The 25,175-nt window shown below is 41.0% G+C and overlaps 2 protein-coding genes across 4 annotated transcripts in view; both read right to left on the bottom strand.

The window, feature by feature from the left end:
- The window catches only part of parvb (parvin, beta), a 398,639-nt gene that overhangs the window by 353,797 nt on the left and 19,667 nt on the right, over nt 1-25,175 (bottom strand). For 2 of the 3 annotated variants that reach the window (XM_079501811.1, XM_079501812.1), the window contains exons 9-13: nt 25,021-25,082; nt 24,700-24,768; nt 22,814-22,915; nt 20,560-20,632; nt 17,893-19,595 (exon numbers count right to left, since the gene is read on the bottom strand). In XM_079501811.1, coding sequence (XP_079357937.1) covers nt 19,519-19,595; nt 20,560-20,632; nt 22,814-22,915; nt 24,700-24,768; nt 25,021-25,082 — 383 coding nt within the window. In that variant the 3' untranslated portion in view covers nt 17,893-19,518. Of the gene's footprint in view, nt 1-17,892; nt 19,596-20,559; nt 20,633-22,813; nt 22,916-24,699; nt 24,769-25,020; nt 25,083-25,175 lie in introns of those variants that run through there. The other variant, XR_013790086.1, reaches the window with a different exon arrangement.
- Nucleotides 98-15,417, bottom strand: parvg (parvin, gamma). Its single transcript, XM_079501419.1, has 13 exons — nt 15,211-15,417; nt 13,856-13,966; nt 12,469-12,533; nt 10,816-10,918; nt 10,204-10,347; nt 9,497-9,612; nt 9,278-9,333; nt 9,083-9,117; nt 8,744-8,805; nt 8,046-8,114; nt 7,567-7,668; nt 6,490-6,562; nt 98-1,210 (listed from the first exon to the last, which is right to left on the bottom strand). The coding sequence occupies exons 2-13, from the start codon at nt 13,914-13,916 to the stop codon at nt 1,095-1,097; spliced, it is 1,002 nt and encodes a 333-aa protein (XP_079357545.1). The 5' UTR covers nt 13,917-13,966; nt 15,211-15,417; the 3' UTR covers nt 98-1,094.

Below are 25,175 nucleotides of genomic sequence, written 5' to 3'. Positions count from 1 at the left end.
CCAAGTGTTGTGACTGTAGCTCCAACGGTTTCTGAGAGAAATATACTTGATGTGAGTTTTCGCATTTTCATGTATGATGTAAGTGGATGGGTAATTTTAATGCACTAATAAATTAATTATTAATCAATCATTTGTAAAATTGAAAAAAGGGCTTCGTGGTCAATGCCTGTGTGAAAAGTGGGAGTGATTGGTGCAGGCAGTGAGGAGCTATGGCAGTGTTTCTGACACACATTCATTCAGACATTGAGTTAATTATAGTATGATGATATGATGATGATGATGATGACTAGCCCTTACCCGTTGTGAAATACTTGCCTTGACTTGTTTTTGCATTTTTAATTTACTAATAAATTAATTATTAATCATTAATGTGTGAAATCGAAAAAAAGGGCTTCGTTACGCCCTCCATATCATTATGGTCAATGCCTGTGTGAAAGGTGGGAGTGATTGGTGCAGGCAGTGAGGAGCTACGGCAGTGACAGTTCATTCAGACAGACACTCAGTCATTTGGTTAATTATAGTATGATGATATGATGATGATAATAAATTAATCATTTACATTTGGGGGATATCTTTCACAATAATGAATAAAACATGTTATAGACATTCTAATGATCACAACAATATATTACAGGCATTTTACTTACTTTTATCAGGGTTAAAGGTCAAAGGGCATATGTTAAAAAAAAATCAAAATTGCAAGTCCAGAGATTTTGAAGTTGTTTAAATATCTGCCTCTGTGGGGGGTATTTATATTCAAATATCATGACCAATGGCATTGCAATGAACATCAATGATGATGTTTAGGTGAAAAAATAACAGATGTTCTTTTAATTAATTAATTAATTAAAATATAAATGGTTGTATATTTGCAACGGTGGGTCTTGCAGGGTTAAAAAAGAGTAGGATAAGACAGATATAAAAATAACATCACATTTATAACAAAAAACAAAAAATAAATCACATTTGCAAAGCAATAGCATTTGCTTTTATGACAAACAAATATGATAGATACAGTGAGAGGGACACAATAGTCAACACCTCTGGGGAAAGATGAAGGACTTCGTTTGATGAGATTATCCTCATCGTTATCTTCACTTGCCAAGTGTTCTTCCCATCTGTTCCTGTCCCGTTTTATTTCCCTCTCTGTGTTTCTTGAACAGGGCATACAGCACCTTCAAGGTTGCGGTGACATCGTGAGAGACTATATCTGTCACACAAAAGATGCACAGAAGCCATTAAGTGATTATTTATGGTCCACCGTCCACCTCAAAACCATGGTAGCGCAGAGACGTGCTTTTACCAAGATTAATTTATGCTAATCATGTCCCAATACACCTCAATAGCTCACATATCTAGTAACATTTTGATGAATCTAATCACTCTGTCCTTTGTGGAATAAGAACCCCTGAAATTGGTCTTTCTTGAGTGACGCAGTAATCTAATTATGAGCGTGGCATCAAGATCACGTCTAAACTAATGAATGCCCACTGTGTGATCTTTGTAGACCTTGAGGGCTGGGAATCCCTCATTCAATCACAGCATTTACAGTAGCAATTTGAAAGAATCTAAACACAAATTAAATTAGCCATGCACTTGCTCCTCGGTTAAATTAATTGTGCTCCTTTAAACTTACAGGCCACAGCTGTCAGGCAATAGAGGTATGATATGACATTATTTTGCTTCAGGGGTGACAGTCCTGCCATGCATAAATAGACATTTTGCTATGGATTTTGAATTTAAAAAAAATAAATGATTTGTTTCTAAACACATTACGCATGCTAACACAATTATTTTGGGGGGCAGGGCTACTGGAAATCAGTGGCTCTCAAAATGATTCAATAGAGGGGATGCGTGTGACATCATCATCAAACCCGGAAGTTATGCAGGAATGCCTATTGAGGCAAAAAACTACTTTCTGGCCTTGACAGCCCATACATCCAAACAGAAATCTGATTGCATTAAACAATGTTAAACAATGATAAACTCACTTTGCATGTTGCTTTGCCACTCGATTTGCCACTCGATGTGCCATTCACTTTAAGCATCCGATATTCCGTTTCAGCGGACATGCTCCCAGGGGTCAGAGTGAGTAGGGGGAATACAGCTTGTTATTCTTTTTTTTTACCTGGCCATTTCAATAAAAGGTGCTCTCCCAGTGAGTTATATTCCACTCCTTCCGGGCTTGGGCCAATGGGTTTGCAACTTTGATGAGCACATAATCGTGCCCGTTTTGCTCGGTTATGATTTGGCACAAACTTGCAGTACCAGAGTTTGCCACTTGACAACCTTTGATGCAAAAAGCCCTCCCGGGCCTGGCTTGCAGCACATCTACAGATTGTAGATGTGCTATATTTTGGCGTACGACAACAGTGAGAAACTAAGTGAATCAGGCTTAAGATTAAGAATTCCTGGTTTAGAAGGCATTAGTAGAATCAGCCTCAGACCACGGGACTGAATGGTTAACTGAGCAGAGCAGCAGCTTGTCAATAATGGATCTGTAGGACTGGGGAAAATCCATTTGAACCCAGGGACAAACACTTTGAATGATTCATCCACAATTCCACATACTGTAAACTTAATTTAAAAGTTAGGTATTAGACTAAAGCATGTAGTCAGTCTCTTGATTCACAATATCATTTATAATATCTGCATACATCCGAACAGAAAAGTCCTATCTGATTGCATTAAATGACTCACTTTGACACTCGATTTGCCACTCACTTGCGTATACCCGGTCATAAACTGGGAGACATAAACAATAACAATGCTCAAGGGTATAGCATTAGCCCTCTCTTGGTCGTGGCACAGCCCATGCATGCGCACCGTGGCAGAGAGGTTGAATCACCTTTATTATCAGCAGACAGCAGACATCAGTGACATCCTCCCATTGAGTTTCCCCATCGCTGCTTCCATTTAAATGGACGATGACCTCGGACAGAGCCAATCTTCTGTAGTGATACACATCTATGCGCGATTCTTACATAACTCATTCATATTCTACAGCGAATCCATCTGGTCCATTATCAAATTCACACATCGCTCACAGCAGAGCGAGATAAAGTTAAACTCAAACTATTAGCACTATGGCCTTTCCTCATTTACAAAGAAGCACCGCGCAAGCTGGCCAACAAGCTTGATGCTAAAGGCAGGGTCAACATCTACTAACCCTCCTGTCTAGCCTGGATGAATGCCTCTCTGACCATTCTTATGCAGCTAGACCTCATCCAAAAGAAGGCCTTAAAAATCACCTTGACAGGAGCTTTCTCCACTCTGCTATATAATAACAATATGTAACAGCCTTCCCTCTGCAGTTGTTGGAGATATTACATCTAGGTTCAAGGTTCAACTTTATTGTCAGCAGTAAAAGGCACGTGAAATTCATTGTGCGTTAAAAACCCATACAATAGCTACAGTCTATTCAAGTAATCTATGTTAAAACTAAGTTGCTTAAAACTATAATCTCCATCCATCAATCCATCCATCCATCTTCAACCGCTTATCCGTAGTCAGGTCGTGGGGGCAACAGCTCCACCTCCTCTCCAGAGCAACATTAGTAACTTCCTCCTGGGGGATCCCGAGGCGTTCCAAGGCCAGTGAGTCGATGTAATCCCTCCATCTGCGCCTTGGTCTGCCCCGAGGTCTTCTCCAGTGGGACGTGCATCGAGGACCTCCCTAGGGAGACGCTCGAGAGGCATCCTAACCAGAAGAAGCAGCAGCTCTACTGCTAGTCTCCCTCGCGTGACTGAACTTCTCACCCTATCTCTAAGGGAGATGCCAGCCACCCGTCTGAGAAAACTAATTTCGGCCACTTGTATTCGTGACCTTATTCTTTTGGTCATGACCCACACTTCATGACCATAGGTGAGAGTAGGAACGAAGATTGCTCGGTAGACAGAGAGCTTTGCCTTCTGGCTCAACTCTCTTTTCGCGGTACAGCGACTGCAATACCGCCCCTGTCGCTCCGATTCGCCGGCTGATCTCCTTCTCCGTCCTCCCCTCACTCGTGAACTAAAACTACTGAAAAGTGCAAGATCTCAGATGCAAAAGTGCAGAAAGCCATTTCATTTGCCCCAGACATATGGCCATATAGTCCGGGACTTGTAGTGTTCAGTGTCTATTCATAAGTCTGATGGCGGAAAAAAGGAATGTGTTCCATAGTCTCTGTGTGCGGCTGGCAAGGCTGAGGAACCGGTTGCCTGGCCGTGGCCGCTTAGATGGTTCAAACAGACTGTGGCTGGGATGATGCACATCTTGAACAATCCGTTCAGCCTTGGCCACGCATCGGCTTTTGTATATTCCCTGGAGGGAGGGAAGCTGAGCTGGGCTGTTTTCACAACCCTCTGTAGTGCCTTCTGCTGGCGGACAGTGCAGCTCCCGTACCACACAATGGTTCCACCCGTTAGGATGCTCTCGATGGTGCAGTTATAGAACAACCTCAGGATACGGGGGCTGACCTTGAACTTTTTCAAGCGCTTGCCCGTAAGCTGCAGTACAGGCGTTGTTGTGCCTTTTCCCCCACATAAGTGGTGTGTTTGGCCCACTTAAGGTCACCATCGATGTGTGTACCAAGAAACTTGAACTCACTGACGCGCTCCACTGCAACTCCATCGATGTAGATTGGCGTGTGCTCGCTCCTCTGTCTCCTGAAATCCACAATTAGCTCCTTGGTCTTTCCAGCGTTGAGGGCTAGGTTGTTCTCCGGAAACCATAGCGCCAGTTTGTTGACCTCGTCTCTGTAGGCCGTCTCGCTGGCGTTCGTGATCATCCCCATGATGTCATCGGTGTACTTAATGATGGTATTGCAGCCGTGCGTGGTGACACAGTCATGTGTGTACAAAGAGTACAAGAGGGGGCTGAGCACACAGCCTTGGGGTGCACCAGTGTTGAGGGTCATTGGGTCGGATGTTATATTCCCCATCCGCACCACCTGAGCACGGTTCGACAAGAAGTCCAGTATCCACCTGCACATGGTTGGGTGCAGGCCTAGGTCTCTGAGCTTCATGCAGTCTTGCAGGGACAATTGTATTGAAGGCGGAGCTGAAGTCCACAAACAGCATCTGCACATACCCTGTTGTTGCTCCCTCTCTTGTCCAAGTGAGTGAGGGCGGTGTGGAGAGCCATGGCCACTGCGTCATCGGTAGATCTGTTTTTCCGGTATGCAAACTGGCATGGATCCAGTGTAGCGGGCAGGACCGAGCAAATGTAATCTCTCACTAGTCTCTCAAAACACTTGCTGAATTTTGGTAAGGCAACAGTCATTGTAGCGTGATGTATTCGTAGTTTTCGTACGCTTGGGTACTGGTACAATGGTGGACCTTTTGAAGCCAGCAGGAACCTCAGTTTGGGAGAGGGAGAGATTGAAGATGTCTGCATGGAATGCCATCAGGGCCTTTACAATTTGCAATGCAATACAATACAATACAATACAATACAGGAACAAATAAACATGGTACAGGGTAACAGGGGACAGAACAACCTTGAAGGCCTTACGCACATCAGCCTCTGAGATGGATAATGTGTGTCTAGTAGTGTTCACGCCTTCAAGAAGAGGCTGAATAAACACCTCCTCAGTATGTTACTGTAATCCCACAAAGCTCAAGGACTGTTGTTCATCCAACATTCAGATTACATTATACCCCTGACTGAGTAGCTGCAGATCATTGATAGGCTATTTGAATGTGTTTTTCCCAAAGCCTGTATCTGCTTAAGCCTAATTAAAAATAAAATAAAAAAAGAGAACAGGTTTTGAGCATTCCCAGGATAAATGCCTTTGACGGAGGACATTGTCTGAATTATTTTTACATTGCTGTCTCCCAGCTTCTAAAATATGAAAAAAATGCCAAAAGCACTTTGTATTGCAAAAACGTTGCAGTGTGAATCTCATTCTGGCCAATCACAATTTGCATCCTCACTTTTCTGTCCTCACTTTTTATCCTCAATAGAGGGTATGCGTTTGCTTAAAGTGAATGGCACATCGAGTGGCAAATCGAGTGGCAAAGCAACATGCAAAGTGAGTTTAACATTGTTTAACATTGTTTAATGCAATCAGATAGGACTTTCTGTTTGGATGCATTGGTTGTCAAGACCAGAAAGTATTTTTTTGCCACTCAGTAGGCATTCCTGCATAACTTCCTGGTTTGATGATGATGTCACACGCATACTCTCTATACAAACTTTGCTCAGCCAATCAAATCATCGCTATAGGGTAATCAGCCAATCAAATCATCGCTATTATTCACACAACCACACAAAGCTGGGCATAGGAGGGGCTAGCGACTCTCAAAAATGGCATTCATTCCCACCAAAGATCTACCGATCTACACGTTCACAATGCTGTCAACATTTGCCTATAAAAACAGGGATGTGAAAACAGGGGGCATTTCACGTTCCATTTGTCAACATTTCTCCGTGAAAGCAAACTCAGGGTGTATGATGTAAATACTGACAGTATAAAAATGTTGTACATGCGGTTGTAAACACACTAACCTTGTGGGTCAATACTGGACACGTGAAATCCTATGTCATTCAGGAGTGCCAAGGCAAGGGTGACATTTTGAAGCTATATACCAGAAAAGGATAGATACATTTACATTATCACAGATCTACACCGGTAGGTAAAGTCGGATACATTTCTATTAAATAAGCCTTAGTAGATATGTAGATGCCTTAGTATAACTACAGCATCTCCAGATTGTTTTTTCTAACATACAGACACAGACTTGTGTGAATGTTTGAATAATGAGGTGGCACACTGACTGAGTCCATTTTTTGTGACACGACATGACACCGTTACTTACTGTGCTCCTATCCGTCACTCCCCACGGTGCCATAATGGAACCGTGGTCAGACTACAGTGGTATTCAACTAGATTAAATGTAAAACAACTTGACGTCGGGGGCCACAAGACGACAGAAATGAACAACATAGTTAACCGTTTCTGCAACAGTTTCACAACCAAAAATACAGTCCTGTCAAGTGTTCATTCGGGAGCCTGATTGAGTCACAGACATTCCTGCCATTCTAAATGGTACCATTATGGTCATATTCATGCATTATCATAGTTAATGGTAAATTAACTGTTATTTAGTTACGGTTAATGGTTATGAAAACATATATATATATATATATTATATATATATATATATATATATATATGAGCAGATTTTTCTTTTCTCCAAAATGAGTTAATAGCACAGGCAGACTCTTCACATACTAGCGCATGTCTGAAATAAGCGTCAGAGCTGAAATCGACATGTAAATATGAAATTAATGTAGCTAGGTGTAATGTTAGAGACCACAGAAGTGAACCTTTAAGCCTGTTTTCTCAACTTGCTGTTTTTATGTTGTTTTTTTATGTTGGAAAATAAGTGAAATATGTGGACAATAATGACAGGCCCAAGATTGGGATGCTGACAATCTTGAATTTAAATCCCCCCCCCCCCCCCCCCCCCCCTCTCTCTCTCTCCCTCTATCCCACACACTCGCACGCACGCACGCACGCACGCACGCACTTACGTGTCTTTAGACACTTATAGCAGCACTGATATGACAGAGAATCCATACCATCTCAGATTTGTTGACAGGGGTCAGGTTGAAGTCATACAGCGGAACATAGAAGCCTTCCAGCTGTCCAATAAGTAGCAGCAGAATCACACCGTCTGCAAACTATAGAGAACAGGAACACATTTACTCCCAATACACTAGTGGTAATATCCATGTCAAGAACTCCCAAATGAATATAGATTTGGCCTGTGGAGCCCCATCAGAACATACTTTGTCTGAGGGATCCAATAAGATGAAAATGTATATTATAAACAAATATAGCAGATCTACAAGCATATTTTGCCGAACGTTTTTGAAAAGACAGTAACACACATTTTCAAACATTGGTTTTACAAAACTGAAAACATTAGTAAAATTGGAAAAAAGAACAAAGGAACAAAGCAAACCACTGCCCTAAAAGTGATATGTATCAAGAATGTTTTCTATGATAGAGGATACAATTTCCATGCTCCAAAATAGTGTTGGACTGCTGGGTTTACCTGTTTGTCCATGTCAGCCACCTGCAGGCCCATGGTTAACACACTCTGATTGACAAAATGTAGTATGGCCTGAAAATGTGAAAATATACATATAATGTATTATGGAAAAGAAATATGATTGTATAACAAAGACTGTTGGAGCCAAAATGCTTTTTGTTTATTTTGTTTTGTTTATTTAAACAAATTAATAAAGTATAACGTCTTTATCATGACGTCATGTCAATCAGTGATGGGTGGTTGTCATGGAAACCATTATTACCTGTCACTGTGATGGCACTCAGGTGCGACAGGGGAAGACGACGCAGTTTTAGACCGTGCGTGGTCGATGGTTCAGTTTATTGTTTGTTTGTAAGTTTACACAGTTTATTTACGTTTGAATACTACTGCTTCGACTATGGATGTTTTTCAATAAATGGATTGACATATCCCAAAGAGATTCAACGACTGAATATTGAATTAATCACTGCACGCGTCAACTTAAAGTTCAACCCAGTTGCCCTGCTGTTTAGCCTAGAAGTACAGGCTTCACAAAGACATTTTTGCAATGTTCTGGACTTTTGTGGTTAGTGTGGTTTCAATTAAACCACTTGGAAAAAACTACATTTCTAACAAGGAATAAAAATAGCATTTTATTCATTCAGTCCCAGATTATATCTTTAATGTCTTGATTTAAACAAGCAGTGCTGTCAATCTCTTACCTTTTTCACAGTGTTGACCCTGTGAGTGTCCAGCTTCAGTAGCTGCTCAATGGGATCTTCCCCTGTGTAGACAGTAAAGGGCTTGACATACTTTTTTGCGGGTGAAAATTGCCGATCTACAATCCACAACAATGCGTGGATGGAGCGGTATGCTAACCTGACTCCGCCAGATGGGGCAGCAGAGAGTACACTGGGTTCCCCCCTCTCTGCTGCCCCATCTGGCGGAGTCAGGTTAGCGGTATGCACCATTAGCTTGTAAACCGGTTCTATTCTGGCACGCAGCTATATGTATACATTTGTCCCAAAAATAAATAAACTCTGCTCAACGTTCTTACTTACTATCAGAACTTTTACAGGACTCCGTGCTTGTATCACTGTTGAAAGAAATTATAAAAATTATATATATATATATATATATATATGTGTGTGTGTGTGTGTGTGTGTGTGTGTGTGTGTGTGTGTGTGTAGCCTATATATATATATACACAATGTGAATTTTGATTCTCTTAATAAATTTAGAGGGATGTCACCAACCTTTCATCTGTAAGAACCTCAATCTGTTTGTCTGATTTGATGCCAGTCTTGTTGACCTAGATGCAAAACACCATAAACCAAAACATGTGATTTGAGTTGTTTGAGAACGAAGAAAACATATTGACACTTAGGACTGCAACAGTTAATTGAACAAAATAATTTGATTATAAAAAATGAATCGTAGTCTGCAAACTTTATAGAATAATCGATCGAACTCACCTCCACAAGCAGCACCTCAACCTTCACATTTGATGGCAACTCCAGATCCGGCTGAAAATGCCTTACCATGGCAACCAGCAGATGAATGGTGGCCAGGAGGTCTTTGTCGTGGAGAACTGACAGAACAGACAAGAGAAAATCAACATGCACCAACATGAAAGACTCCTCTCAGTGCTCTGGGCACTAGATACTGTATGTACCCCTGGAACAAAACCAAATATAATCTTCTCCACTGACAGACAGATGATTAACAGGGTTCCCCGTAGTCAGTGTGAGCTATTTTATCTCCACCCCTAATCCTTCACAGTCATTCAGTTCTTTGCATCGGTGGAATAATATGGTCTCAGTAACAAATGTAAAATTCTATGGGTCCTTTTAAATGATCTAAGGCACACTGTAGTGTGTCATGTTAATTCATGTTAATTCATGTTACTGTGTAATTGTCAGACACTTAAAAGTTTAAATACTAAAGTTGACCATTGGTTCTGTAGTTATAGCTCTTGTTCCTCTCTACACCACCAAACCTCTTGTAACTTGTAGATCGGCTATTTTTGGCTAAGGTTCCGCTGACTCCCCTCAGAATCCTGATGAGGAGAACCCCCTTAGTAAGCTAACTCTGAGGACCCCCTATAGGGGTCACGGACCCCTGTTGAAGACCCCTTGTATAGAGGGGGTATATAGGGTTAAGTATCCAAAGAGTTACTCACGCTTGACGTTCCACTTGATGAGTGAGCTGTCTTTTAGGTCCAGCTGCTTGTCCACCTCCTGCACAATCACCTGCAGCTTGTGGAGCTGAGCAGCGCTGGTCACTGCAATCTCCTCCACAGGGAGCTTCACACCAGCTAACCTATCTGCACAGCAACACAAAGTACACACAGAAGTGGTTCTTTCAGACTTCTCAGCATGCCTCGGGCACACACACATTTGTATTGTTTTATTGCTGAGTTATATGGTTATATTTTATGTTATATTTTCTTTGGGGGATACGTAATTGGGGATTTATGTGTGATTATCTGATTTGTGTCGTGTAGTTACTTGCCTTTTTCTTTTTCTTTTTTAGAAATATAATACAAACAATTCAAGTAGAAAAAACACAGCACAGACAAGAACAGAAAATAAACAAAACAGGACAAATAAACATAAAGACAATACAATACCACATGTGGGGAGCGAAAGCCATGACATGCACGCACAGTGTGTGTGTGTGTGTGTGTGTGTGTGTGTGTGTGTGTGTGTGTGTGTGTGTGTGTGTGTGTGTGTGTGTGTGTGTGTGTGTGTGTGTGTGTGTGTGTGTGTGTGTGTGTGTGTGAGATAATCACCCAGCAGGTGATGGAGCACCAGTCCATCGTAGAGGTCCTCTTCCACACTTTGCACCACGATGTGCTCGGGTTTCAGAGTTCTGTTAAGCCACACAATTAATGCCTGTGAAGACATTTAGGCCCAGTTTATGTACGTCGTCAATGTCATACCAAAGTGTTGCATATGCTGAAAATAACTGATCTACTAGTTCACAACACATTGCATCGCAATTCGCAACAAGGTATGAGGTGCTAGATCGCCTATTTTGGGCACCGTTCACTTTCATCTATTTCATACTTAACTGTACGTGTCTCTTGAGTATAAATACAATAGAGGGGAAAATATTTTTATTTCATTTTTTTGCCCGTCTTAAGAAAAGATTATATTAATTTTTTTCTCTATATGTAGATAGAACCAAATTGTAATTATATTCCAAAAAAGATTATCTGCAAATGAATGCATGATCTACTATTACTTGTACTATACTTTTACTAATACTATTTCTATTATACTATTACTATATAGCCTGCATTTAAAGAAGCAAGCTTAAGGCGGTAATCATTTATTTATTTGTTCATTCAAATCATTGACACCAGTCAAATGTGCCTTAATGCTCCTATATGAGCCTTCCACTCCTATATCTACTGTGCTTGAGAAATTATTCATTTTCTCAACAAAAACATAATAGTAGGCGTTGTAATGTACTTTCCATGTAGCAATCACCTCACAAGTACTTTAAGACACAGACACAAAGATATCTTTATGGTAATCTATAGTAGCATATTATCCTAATGGACTTTTTATTGCAATGAAAGATTAATGAAACACGCAGGGGAAAGATAAAATAGATATTATGTCGTGTCAGGTTGGAAACCTCATACAGTTTGTCCAAAGCAGTTACTTTTCAGGATTCAGATTCAAAAATAGCAAAAAATAGCAGATCTACAAGACGCAAATGTGATACATCTGTTTTTCTACCTTTTTGTGACACACACATTAAAAATGGAGTGCCACGATTTTTTTCCACCCTAAAACATGATCATCAGGTATTATTATAAATATAAGGGGAAGAACTTTTTCCAAAAAGTGTACAGTATTTGTTAAAATCATGCTTTTATGTGGACACGCCCACCAGTTCATTAAGTATGCCTGGTTTGCCTGGTGGGTGGTGATGGGTGGTGATCCACCTGAACTGAAGCCGCACCCACAGCTGTAGTTGTATGATAAAGGGGAAGGGGTTAGGGGAGGGGCTGATAGTGTGGTGTCACTATATTACTGTTTATTTCATTGGCCCGTTTGACTGTCAAAGGTTCAGCTTCCAGGAAGAAACCCCAAATACAAAGTTAATACACCATTGCACATAAAAATTACTCCAGGGTGTCTAATGAAGTACTGTCACCTCATAGACACATGAAAAACTGGAAAAATACAAAAAGTGTGGCACTCCATCTTTAAGATGGACATATAGGCGTAAGAGGTTCGTTCCCGCCCGACAGCGACAGTATACTAAAGACAATAAATCATGATGACTCAGCGACAAAGTGTCAAGTGACATAATGCTGCCTAGATACTTTCATCAGTTGACTTGACATTTTAATTTGTCAAGCATCACATGGCACGACACTTTGTCACCGAAGCAGAAGGATAAAAACAGGTGGAAAAACAGCTCATACCTCCTTTAGGCTTTGAAGCTTCGGGTCTCGTAAGGATGTTGGCTGGATGATTTTCCTCTTCTCTCCTGCATGTGTATGAACAGAACACACTAATATTAATGATGTCCACTCACAATGTTTGTATTCAGTTGTACTTGAAATGTACTGTAATTCTGCAAACTGTTAATACATCAATCAATCAATCAATCAAACCCATTACGACCTACAAAAGATTCTACGTACATTCTACAAATTAGTAGTTCTCACGTTTTTTGTTTGTTTCTATTGAGGCTCTGAGAGTTCACATATGTTCAGTTCATAGAAAGTATCTGCCATTTTTGAATAGCCAATGCTAAAATCTAAACACAACACAGACACTTTGCCGGTTTTAATGGATTTAAAAGCCTAATTAAAAATTGTAAATGCATTCAAAAATTGTAAATGAGACATTTAACATTTAAGTCGGTGGTTGAATGATGATGGGTGAAAATAGTGACATAGGCCTATACTCTAGCTTCATGTATACGGGTAGGCCTATATATATTTGTTCATACTGTAGTCTATTATACTGTCACATGTGCGAGGCAGGAGGTTTAGGACCCAAGTGCAGACAGACAGAGGAGAGGAGCTCAAATGCAACACAATTTAATAACAAAAACGAACAGAACACTTGTGACTTACTACATATCTGACAACGCGGAACTGAAAGAACAGGGGTGTATAAAAAAGGCACAGGGATAACAGGACAAAGGAGTACACAACTGGCAATCAACACAGGCTGACCAGACTCTATATAGCATTCAGAGATTGTCGAATAGTTGTCTGGCTACCGAGACGCCGAGGTGAGTTTGTAGAAGGTGTTCCCCGTCGCCTTGTGTGATTGGCTCAGCGGGGGATTTCAAACCGGTAACATTTATAACACTTTGATATCATCGCTGTCGGGTGGAAATCTCCAAAACTGTTACTTTTACCAGGATTACTTCTAATATATTATATATTTATCCCCCGAAATCTATAAATCTCACACAATGAAGGCAACCTGCCAGTTCCACGCGCTGCACAAGGTGCCCTTTTTTCACTTGAGCATCTGCCCCTCTAAATGTCTGTGCATGCCACTGCTGGGGAACTAAGAGGACACAGTTGCAAACACTGACAAATCACAAGGTTAAGGCAGGTATGGAACTACAGGCAGACAGAAGGCACAGAACAATAACTAATAAATAAGGTACACAAGTGTATGGTAAACTCAAGATTACAACAACAGAATCAAAGGAACACAACAGAAAAGTAAAACACTAACTATGACTAGACTAGAAAACAAGGAACACATGAAAAACACAGCACATGTGTCACAGATCGTGACAATATAGAGCAAATAGTATACCATATATAAAATATACAAATATACCTTGGAAAGCCTCATCATCCACAGTGTCATCCTTCTGCCAGGTAAAGATGTCCCCTTCCATAGCTCCTTCTGAGGGTACTACTCACTTTGCTTATGGCTTTTCAGCAAACCCTGTTAAAGGTACGATATGTGTTCTATCAACATTCTAGGTGCTTACATCAAATATAAAATACGTCAAAGTAAAACATTATCAATGGTATCCATTGGACATTGGAATACAGCCAGTGTAAAGGTTTTAAGAAAAAGCTAGCTTATAATGGAAAAGGAACTGCCTAGCTGCAGGGAATAGACCATATATTCACACAGCCATGTTAATATGATCTATCTATATGCTTGAGTGAGGACTGTGAATGAAAAACACTCTTCCCCCATATACTTCATAAAACAGCTTTTGAGCATTTTGCTTTAAAATACAAAATGACTATCCTTTTTAGTTTGTGTACACCGATGCCTTAACATCCCTTTTTTTGGGGTGCATGTTTGGTCCGATGTACTAACAGTCCGACAGGCATAATTATTAGTCCAACACCGTACCCCAAACCCATAACCTAACCCTAACCTCACAGGGAAGCCATGAGTGAGTCTTAACCGGCAACGCAAGTCAGGAGCCACAGAATAAGAAAACGTTCAGCGAAAATATAGCGGATCCTTATAGCGGAAGCTTCTACAGCTGAATAGATTTAGTGTATGGGGTGGTGCAAGTATTAGGCCCCTGGGGGACCCCATGTCAATGAAGTAAATATCGCTTAGGTCATTAAATTCGAACAGAAAGTAGCAGTATAACTTCTACTGAGCAGCTTCTATATGAGCATTATTGATAGTTCCATAAGAGGATGCTGCAGAATCAGACAGTATGCATGCTGAGCAAACCTTACCAGGATAGAGATTGAAAATAGAATAGCCTACACTGTAGAAAAGGTTGATTTCCCCAACTGTGAGCCTGCAACAAATCCTGTCAGTGAGAATAATGACTTTCATAATGAATTCATTTGTCAACACACAGAAGAACCTGCTATAACTAAAGTAGGTAGATGTCTTGCTTCCAGACTTACTGCAGCAAATCTATTGTGGTCGATGATAACCCCAAAAATTCATGAGGCCACCGCTGTCACATTGAATTATGCACCCTCAAAAAGAGAACAGCAAACAAGGAGAAAACGTGCATTCTGAAAGAGCAGTCAAGCAACTGGAATGCAACAATACCTAGAATGTCACATTGTTGCCCCAAAGAACTTGATCAATTTGTGTGTGTGTGTGTGTGTGTGTGTGTGTGTGTGTGTGTGTGTGTGTGTGTGTGTCTTTAGTAGAGTCTGAGACAAAGTCATACACATCAAAGTCTTTTTGCATAAGTTTACCTTCTTCAGCACACCGACTGCGAGGCAGGTCAACCTTTGCCTGAACCGTTCTGTCGTAAACGCCCTAATGTCAAAGCAGCAATAGAAAGTTGCAATAATGATGAATACTTCTGAATTCCCCCAAAATGTTTTGAAGGGTCCGATTGTACTCAGTTTACAAGCATTGGTTTGGAAGAAAAACTAACTGCCATACATGTCCGGGTCGAGATATGAGGAAGCTGAGAGGATGTGGTTGTAAAGAAGTGAGAACTTCATCATGTTGACATCACTTTTGTCTCGTACAGGCAGTGGTTCTCAAAGTGCGGTCCGGGGACGCCCAGGGGTCCTTGGGGGGGTTCCAGGGGGTCCCCAGCTAAATTAGTTAATATATCACAATCATTTTAACCACTTTATACATTTTTATATGTTGGTTATTCAAAATATCTGCGAGCTTGTACATCTGCTTTCTTTTCTCTTCCTTTATATATATATATTTTTTTATGTCTTAGAAATATTGAATAATTGTGCATTTAAAAAAAAAAAACACTTTTCTGCAGCCAAATATATATGAATTTAGTCCTTGAGAAGGTTTGAGAACCAATTTCTTGTACAGGAACATGGTGTGACAGCAGCACAGTGTTTCAGATGAGGGCATTCCTCTTCATGTGAGCCACAGAGGGTTGAGAGCACAACTACATAAATAAAAAAGATAAATTACACTTCTCCAGTTCAGTATTCACAAAGTGAGGTCTGGGGGACCTCCAGTGGTCCTTGGGGGGGGGGGGGGGGGGGAGCAAAATGAGGAGCAGTTTAAGTTCACTATTATTTCACCAGCTAAGTTATAGCCCAATGACATAATTCTATGTATAAGAATTAGGCTACTATAGTTTTCACTCTCTCCACTGTATCCAATATGATCTCCCCACCTACACATCACAGTTCTAATTTAAACATATTAAGATATGAAAATGAAAAGATGTGCCAGGGGCCCCTATAAGAGTTTTTTTTATGTTAAATTACATTATAACTGTAGGTGTGGAGGTAACAGTGGAAAGACTAAACCCTAATGCAACACTAATCTAACATTTGTCAAACTGTAATGGGCCTATAGGCCCTATAGGGCAGGGGTTCTCAACCCGTGGGTCGCAACCCCTCGGGGGGTCGCCAAATTATTTTAGGGGGTCCCCAAATTATTTAAAAGAAAAATATATATATATATATTTTTTTTTTTTTTCACGATTTTTCAAAAATAGCAGACCTACAAGCTCGTAGCGCGCCACTCGGTGGCGCGCTATGAGCTTGTAGATCTGCTATTTTTCAATAGCTAAATTATAACAATGCTTAAAACACCAAAAGGGGTTCCCGCCCAAAATGGTTTAAGGTTATTGTAGCAGTCAATTTATATTGGGGGTCGGGAGGGGGCGGGGCGGGGGTCCCGAGACGTTGCCAAAGCATTTCCGGGGGTCCCCGGCCAAAAACGTTGAGAACCCCTGCTATAGGGTCTAATGGGCAGTTGTTATATTTTTTCAGACGCACACTACAGGTGGTCCAAATGAACGTGACATCTGGAGGCCTGCGGGACTCATCCCATGGCATCCATCTGAGGCAGGTCATATCAATTTGTTGTCGTCTGGGAGAGACGGGAAGAAACAACACCATCGATCATGTTGCTTCTCGTCTGTCTCTGTCTCTGCCCCAACCCACATCAGCGCTGTCGGGTGAAAACCTTTCATGACCAAAACCATTATTTTAAAATAATAATGATATTAATAACTGTGTTCAAATGAATCTAGAGTCGTTATTAGTCACACACTCTTGTTAATACTTTTCATAAACCAACCCGCAGACAGAATTAACCACTTTCACTTTAAAACATTTTTAAAAATAGCAGAAAATAGCAGATCTACTAAACGAGTCACGATGCAATGCGTTGTGGGCAGATCGGCTACATTTGCGCAACACTCCTTTTGACGAAATAGGGCATTCATTTACCAAAAATAGAAAATAACAAAGTTTAAATCTCCATATCATGGAGATACAAGGTTTCTGCCCGACAGCAACGACATACAGATGTGTCTGTGCATTCAATGGCCTTGCCATCATCAGAAGAAAGGAAGAGGAGGGAAAAAAGACCTCCTATCAGCCAGTCGAAAGGGGCAATTTGTGAAAGGGGGAGGTTACCATGGTAACCAGGACACAAGACGAGAAAATAAAGGCTGAAAATAAACCAATAATTCCATTAGCTATTGCCAAGCTGACCTGCATGGCGCTTCCACAGCCAGCGGCCAGCCTCACTGGAAAGACAAAGCAAACCTTCAAGTATTTGCAAACGATTTGCAAACCAAGTACATTTACTCAAGTAGGCTACTTTACTTTAGGTACAAAGAGAAGTCCAACACGCTTCAGGCAGTTGAAGGTAGAATGACTCGTCTGTGCTCAACAGGGACAACATTTACTTTGAGTATTTCCATTTTCCAATACTTCATACTTCTACTCCACTACATTCTCAGAGGCAAATATTGCTATTTTTTTACTTAGTCAATAATTAATTTGCATATTATGATTATTATAATTATTATTACAAAACCCAGTTTTATACTTTATACTTGAAAATAGCATATCTAGAAATGTGGAGAAATGTGAGTACTTGTCTACTTGATGATGCCAATACATTTGTTTTACTCAAGTAAAAATGTTCATACAGGTCTTTCACTTTCATTTTTATATTGTGGTAATGCCACATTTACAATGTAAAGAAAATATCAAGAGCACTTCTTCCAACGCTGCACATAGGTGACCTGAAATAGTATTCTCATTTGCATGTACAGGATATCATTCGTTTATATTCAAAAATGCATTTCTTGACAGACATGGACATTGAGTAAACCATTCAGTGTGTCTCCTCGTGATCTTCTGGACATTGAGTAAACCATTCAGTGTGTCTCCTCGTGATCTTCTGGACTATGACTCTTCCTCAATAATTCACAATCCTGTACATTATCACATGCATGAGTAAACCATACATTTTGTGATCAATTTGACCCACATCCCCCTATTTATTTGGTGAGCAAGCACTTATTTTGAATACTCTGGAGCATTCAAAAATAAATATAATCTATACTTTATAACAGTGGTTCTCAAATTAGAACCCAAAACCAGAACGGGTCCTTGACGGGGTTCCAGGGGTCCACAGAAAACAAACTTAATATGGTATCAGTTTCACCACTTTAAGTCTATTTTATACTCGGCTATTCAAAAATAGCTGATCTAAAAGCTCCCAGGTGTGAGCTTGTAGATCTGAAAAAGGAGAACAAATTTGGAATAATTATGAGAAATGTTAACACCACAAATCTCCACCAAAATATGTTCAGATGGGGTCCACATCAATATGGTGGTCCTTGACATGAAAATGTTTGAGAACCACTGCTTTACATACAGTTTTGATAGCTCTTGGTTTGAGTGCAGTACTCCAGTGGTACTCCAGTCCCCCAGTCCAGAGGAACAGACCAGGAGGAGGGGTCTCTCCCAGGCAGGGCAGGAAGGGGCACATGGCACTTTAAGGCAGAAGGCCACAACAACAACTACTACTGGAAGAAATATGGCTTGAACCAGAGAGCATACCGCAGTATCCGTGTAAACAGAAACAAAGCTCTGTGAGAGTTCCTTCACCTTTAGACGTGAAGCAATATATAATAATAAAAAAGATTGAAGAAGGCTACAATATAAGATTATTACGAATATACAACGGTTTTTGAGATACATTATGCAGCATTTTTGAACAACAACACTTCAGTAGTGGAGGTCGACTAGCAGACAAGCGTTTTACATAAACAGCCACAACTTTTGAGCATTCTGACCTCATCAATTCTCCCGTGACGACTGTGTATTCAAACACAGGCAAAGGTCGCAGGGGACACAGGGGTCACAGTTAGCCACAGAGGAAGGAATAAATAAACACTGACATTTGGGGAAGATTAAATACCAACATTCGGTGCCTTTTCAGAGCAATTCCCCCAGGCCGGATCTTTTTACATGTCCCACATAAGAGACGAGTTCAGTGTCCAGACGCACGATGTCAGTGCAGGCACAGGGGGCAGTTTTAAATTCTCCACATCACGCCTTGACTCCTCCGCGCTCAACGGCGGTGTCACTGGCCTAAGAGAACTAACAGAACATCAAACTAACAAACGTGTCAGACGCAATGCATTCTCAGCTTGAAGAGTCTGAAGAAAAAACGTAGCGAAAACAGCCATTCTACAGTACAAGGGCATGTGGATTGGCTGTTTTAGCTATTTGTCGTACGATGAAGTTGGCTGAAAGTGGCAGGTTTCACTCAGAGTTCTTGTAGTTGGTGAACAGGTTGTACAGGACTCTGAGAGTGGACTTGAGGTTCAGGTTGACGACATCTGCGGAGGAAGTGAGACGGAACACATCGTGATGACAACGCAAGAGTACGGGACAGCACGGAACACAGGAAAATGAGAGACGGAAGCAGTAATGTGAACATTAGATCCCATCGCAAAGCAAGGAAATTAAAAACTTAATAAATCTCAGTTTTGAGGCTGAAAACTGCCCGTTGATCACATTTACAGTTCCAAAAAGAGCTTCCTTTTCATCTGGCTTATGAAGGACATTTTCAAAAGGTTCATGTTTTTCAAGTATTAGGCAGACTCTAAGCCTTTACAAATGAATATCAAATAAACTGCATAAAAGGAGCATCTGCACACTCAAATCTGTGCCAGAATCTTTCTATATGCGAGCTTACGCTCGCTTTGGACATATGAGGTTTCCACCCGATCAGATCCACACCTCCGCTAAGTTGGATACAATGTTTTTCTTATGAAAACTTCAAAGTATAGCTTTGATTTCCTCTCAATTCAAAGAGCAAAACAACCTTTACTCTACTTAATGAATGCCATGCCTTTGTAGAATTCAAAGATGGTCTATGTGTATCCTTTTGCTTTCATTTAAAACTAGGGCCGGGCGATATGACTTTAAATCAATATCTTAATATTTCAAATCTTTGCATTGATTATATAATTAATATACCACAGACCAGTTACCACAGACCAGATGAGTTCCACATGTTAACAGTGAAACAAGGGCTCCATCTAGTGGACAAATGTGTAAGTACAACTATTCAAATTGCCCTCAGTTACAGTAGTAACCCGCCCTCCGGGAAACAAGATCCATACACAGCATCTCCAGACTCAAATACCACACGACAGTGTGATTTGAGTCTGGCTTATTAGCCAGGCTAGTATATGATATCCCAAAATGAAAGTCATGCTCCTTAAAGTTCACAACCAGAATATATGTCAAACACATTTCACTGGTTCTCGTACTATAACGCAAATCTTTCCACTGTACCTTCTGGTCTGGCCTTGGGTTTCTTCAAGCCTCCATCTTGCATCAGCTCAAAAGAAAATGCAACATTATGGACCTTAGAGAAAAGAGCAGGAAAATGTACAGTTTAACCTTTTATGCCCCATATACCTTGTATGACAAATAGTGGAAATAGCTGATATGCAAGCTATTGTTGTTTTCTCCCACACCAACATCTATTCATCTTTTTTTCCCCGCTAAAAAAACGTAGTCTGTGTTATTTGTCGGGAAGCGACGCTGCCAAAATACGTAGCTACGTTTATTCAGTTGTATAAATGTGTTTCTGGTAAAAAACAGAGCTTATTGCACAGAGCCTAGTGGTCGTAGTAATGACGCCGGCCTGTGCTTCTCATCGTCCAGGCAAACAATAACATCCGGTCGAGACAACACACACACCATTAAGCTGACACAATCGGGTCGCGATGTTTTGGATCTTCAAAATAAGAGTTGAACGGATGGGGGCACGGTGGCACAGTTGGTAGTGCTGTCACCTCACAGCTCCTGTGAGGTGACAGCAATCGAACCCAGAAGGTCATGGGTTCGATTCCCACTCGGGACGCTGTGGGTGCTGGCGGCGTGTTTCCTCCTCCGCGTCATAGGCGCCCATACCCGAGGCGGGGTTGGCGAAAGGGCCTTTCTGTGTGGAGTTTGCATGTTCTCCCCGTGTCCCCTAGGGTAGGTACCCTCACAAAACACATGCAGTAATCCTGGACTCTAAACTGCCTCCCCCAGGGTGCCTGATGGAGGGGAAAGGTACTGGTTGGAATAACGTGTTCCTTCCACGCGCTACTTCCAACCAGGGAAACTCCCCCCTGTCAGGTGGAAAGGAACAACTTGGACATGCACTCACCCTCTTTTTGAAACCGCCTCCTCGCCACTCGCCCTACACACTTGCCCTCGATATGTGCATTCACGTGAGGCTGCGCCATATTAAGTGTCGTCCGAAACCAAACAGCCTTGAGTGGAAGTGGCTTATAAAGCCCTCAAGAGCGAGTCTATGCCGATCTAAACTCGATTGCCTTGTGCAGCCCTGATCTCTGTCCTTTTAACACAATGATTTATAAACACCATGGATGTATATGACATGTCCTTTTTGACAGTCACGCTGTATGTCATTTTAAATGTCCATAATAATGAAATCCACATGTCACACAAACATATACACGATGCAGTGCAATATAACTGTACAAACAAAATAACAGGTAACACAATGGCATGATGGTAACCATGGCAACGAATGGTGTCTGTTTCCTGTTTCTGCACAAGGAGGGCGAGTGTATTTCCAAACTGTTTTTTATACCCAGCACCCTAATCAAGGGAACTTGATTCAGCTGGAGGGGCACTTCCTGACGAGGGAACCTCCCGAGAGCACTTCAAGTCAAGGGACTGGTTTAAAAAAGGGCCTCAGGCATGAAGGAAGTATGAGTTCAAGTCCGTTGCTCTCCCCATGTCCCTCATATATGTGGACTAGTTTGGCGGAGGGTGTGTTTAGCCCAGGATCACATTAGATAATTGACACAGGGGTGAAAAATGGGTTACAAAATCGTGGGATAAAAAATATTAGTAAAGAAAATAAGGGTTGAACGGCGTGATATCCTGGCATGTTATTAATTAATCCTGGCAGGGAAACGGTTAATAGATGTTGTTGTGGGTGTCTTTTGATTCAAATTAACTCCACCTGACACAGTTCCGTTCATCTCTGCAAGACGAATCCGAACCGATCATTAATTAACTCCACAATGTTAACCCTAATTCTATTAGTTATTCATTAACAATTTCTCATTCGCTACCTTTGATTATTCAAATATTTCTGTGCCTTGCTCCTTAAAAAGACTGCAGGAATTGTCAATTAACATGAAAAATATTATTGCTCATTTTCAGTTTCCCTGCGGCTTGTTGCTTCTTCGGCAATCTCATATTGCGTCATATGGTTCTTTATTGCTCTGATTGGCTGATGTTAACTTATCGCAGACAGATGGGTGATCCAATCACCCGCAAATTATTATGATTTTCTTAAATGCCCCAATTCCAAACAGTTTCAAATGAATACTTCCCAGATGGTTCTGTATAGCAAACCATATGGCTGTGCCAGGTTACTATAACGCAAAGAAAGACTAATAATTGAGTGACATTTCATCACTGATTTCACTGCTACACACCTGAAGCCAGATGGAGCTAATTATATGTCATTTATGAGATGGGCTGTTTTCCGACAAGCTTGAGCATTTAAACCACGCACCTTCTGTTCAAAGCTCTCTGGGGTGAGGAAGAAGTTGTATAGAGGAACAAAGTAGTCTTCCAATAGTCCCATCAGAAGAACCAGATACACACCATCAGCAAACTGCGCACGCACACACACACACACACACACACACACACACACACACACACACACACACACACACACACACACACACACACACACACACACACACACACACACACACACACACAGGGGTTGTTGGGGATAATTACCTCAAGAATATTACAATTAGTGTAATATCACTTGCCGATATCTCATTTGGCTGACCTGTTGAAACACTTTTAAAGGAGAATTCCATACTAGAAGGCTTTCTTACCTTTATTTGTAGTTTGTTACGTCCCCACCAAAGAGGTCCAGGTGTTATTTTGTGCAAAAGTGCATTATTGGCTATTTCCCCTACCATAAGCCCTCAATGAATTGCATTGAATTGAATGGGGCTATGGGGTGTTGTGCTAATTCGCTTATTTCCTTGCACCATCGCTCAAAAATTAAAAAGAATTGTACGTATATCCTCTCTTCATAATGTAAATAGTATCCCAAGTGGCACACTTTACTACCGGTACTTATTTCGATGGAAATAAGCGAATTAGCACAAAAACCCAACCCCCATTGAGGGCTTATATTAGGGGAAATAGCCAATAATGCACTTTTGCACAAAATAACACCTGGACGTCTTTGTTGGGGACGTAACAACTACAAATAAAGGTAAGAAAGCCTTCTAGCATGGAATTCTCCTTTAAACCCAATATCAGACTTTTTTTTAAGAAAATGTCCATGTTCTCTGATAATAAAATCAAAGAAAGAGGTCCCGCACACCGTCTGGAACTTGCAAAAATGTTGCTCTTTATTAAATCAATGTTTCGTTAGACCTTCATCAGGACAGACAAACAGCTTTGGCTGAAAGCTAATGCTGTAGTTCATCATACATTAGAAACACATTATACCAGTTCAGTTCTGACCTCACATTTGGATTAATTTACGAATATAAGTGATACTTATACGACACTTATACGATAACCTGACTCCGCCAGATGGAAGAGGCCATGTTTCACAACTGACTTCCATCTGGAATCACTGTAGCCCAATCGCTGAAGAAGGTGATTGGCAGATCCCGCCCGTACCTGCCGCTGATTGGTCCAAGCCGGCCGCTACTCCGCAAGTGATCCCAGATGAAGGCTGTGTTGTGAACTTGTAAATCTATACCGCCACCATCTGGCGGAGTCACGTTACTTATAAGAACCCTAGCAGTGGACACCAGTGGACACCAAGCAGTGGACACCAGGCCAGAAATATTGTAACATTAACCGCATTTGTTTTCTAACGACTATCTCAAATTTATTTCATTTGTAAAAATGTGTTTTAATTAGTAATTTATGACACTGAACCTAAAACGTATGGCCTGACTGCGCCTAAAAATACTCCATGGAATAAATATCAGCAAGATAATAATTATGTTATAATTGTCTTCACATACAATCATGAATAATGATAATAAAACTGTGGTTTGGGGCGCCCAAATAGGCATCTGGCCTGACAGTGTGTCGCGTATTCAAGTGCCGTTCATGACGACCTTTGCTGCATGTCTTTCCCCGTCTCTCTCTCCCTCGTTCCTGTCTATGTTCACTTGAAACTATCAATAAAGGTAGAAAAGCCAAAAACTAATCTTTAAAAAAAACAATAAACTGTGGTTTACAACAATTGACATGCAACTGGCAATGTCTCACAATGTAGCACTTCCTCGATCAGTCCCTATCATGTATTATTGCTTAATACTTAATAGTGTAATGACAATTCATTGTAATGCATTTTGATGATGATCATCATACTGTATAAGATTGTGAGAAAAAGAAAACAAATCTTACCTGAGACTCCAGCTCAGTAACTTCAAGGTTCAGCTTGTTCAGATGTTTATTCACAAAGGTGATTAGAGACTGGTGGTGAGATAAATAAGACATGATAAAACAGCTGTACAGTCAAAATAGTACACCGAGTTGTGTCATTAAAACCATGTGTTCCTATTCTAGGCATGCCATAATAGGTGAACCTTTGGCAGAAAATAGTGAACATTTGGCAAACAATGTTATAGCGAGAGAAAAGTAGCTGGCCATGGATAAACCCCTAGGAGAACCTGGTCAACGTAGTAGTGTAGAAGTGGTTAAAGAAACAACAACATCTCTTCGTACCGTTTTGACCACATTCAGTTTGTCAGGTGCATGGTCCAGTAGCGTGTCAAATGCATCCCTTTCTGAAAAGGACAGTATGATTAGTGGGAGGTTAGCCTGGAACTCACCTATGCTTTTTATGGCATAGGCGGGAGAAACTATGCGCAGCTGCGCGA

Source organism: Electrona antarctica, assembly GCF_951216825.1.
Source record: "Electrona antarctica genome assembly, chromosome: 5".
NCBI lineage: Eukaryota > Metazoa > Chordata > Actinopteri > Myctophiformes > Myctophidae > Electrona > Electrona antarctica.
Note: the sequence above shows the minus strand (reverse complement) of the source record. Positions and strands in the feature narration are given on the sequence as shown.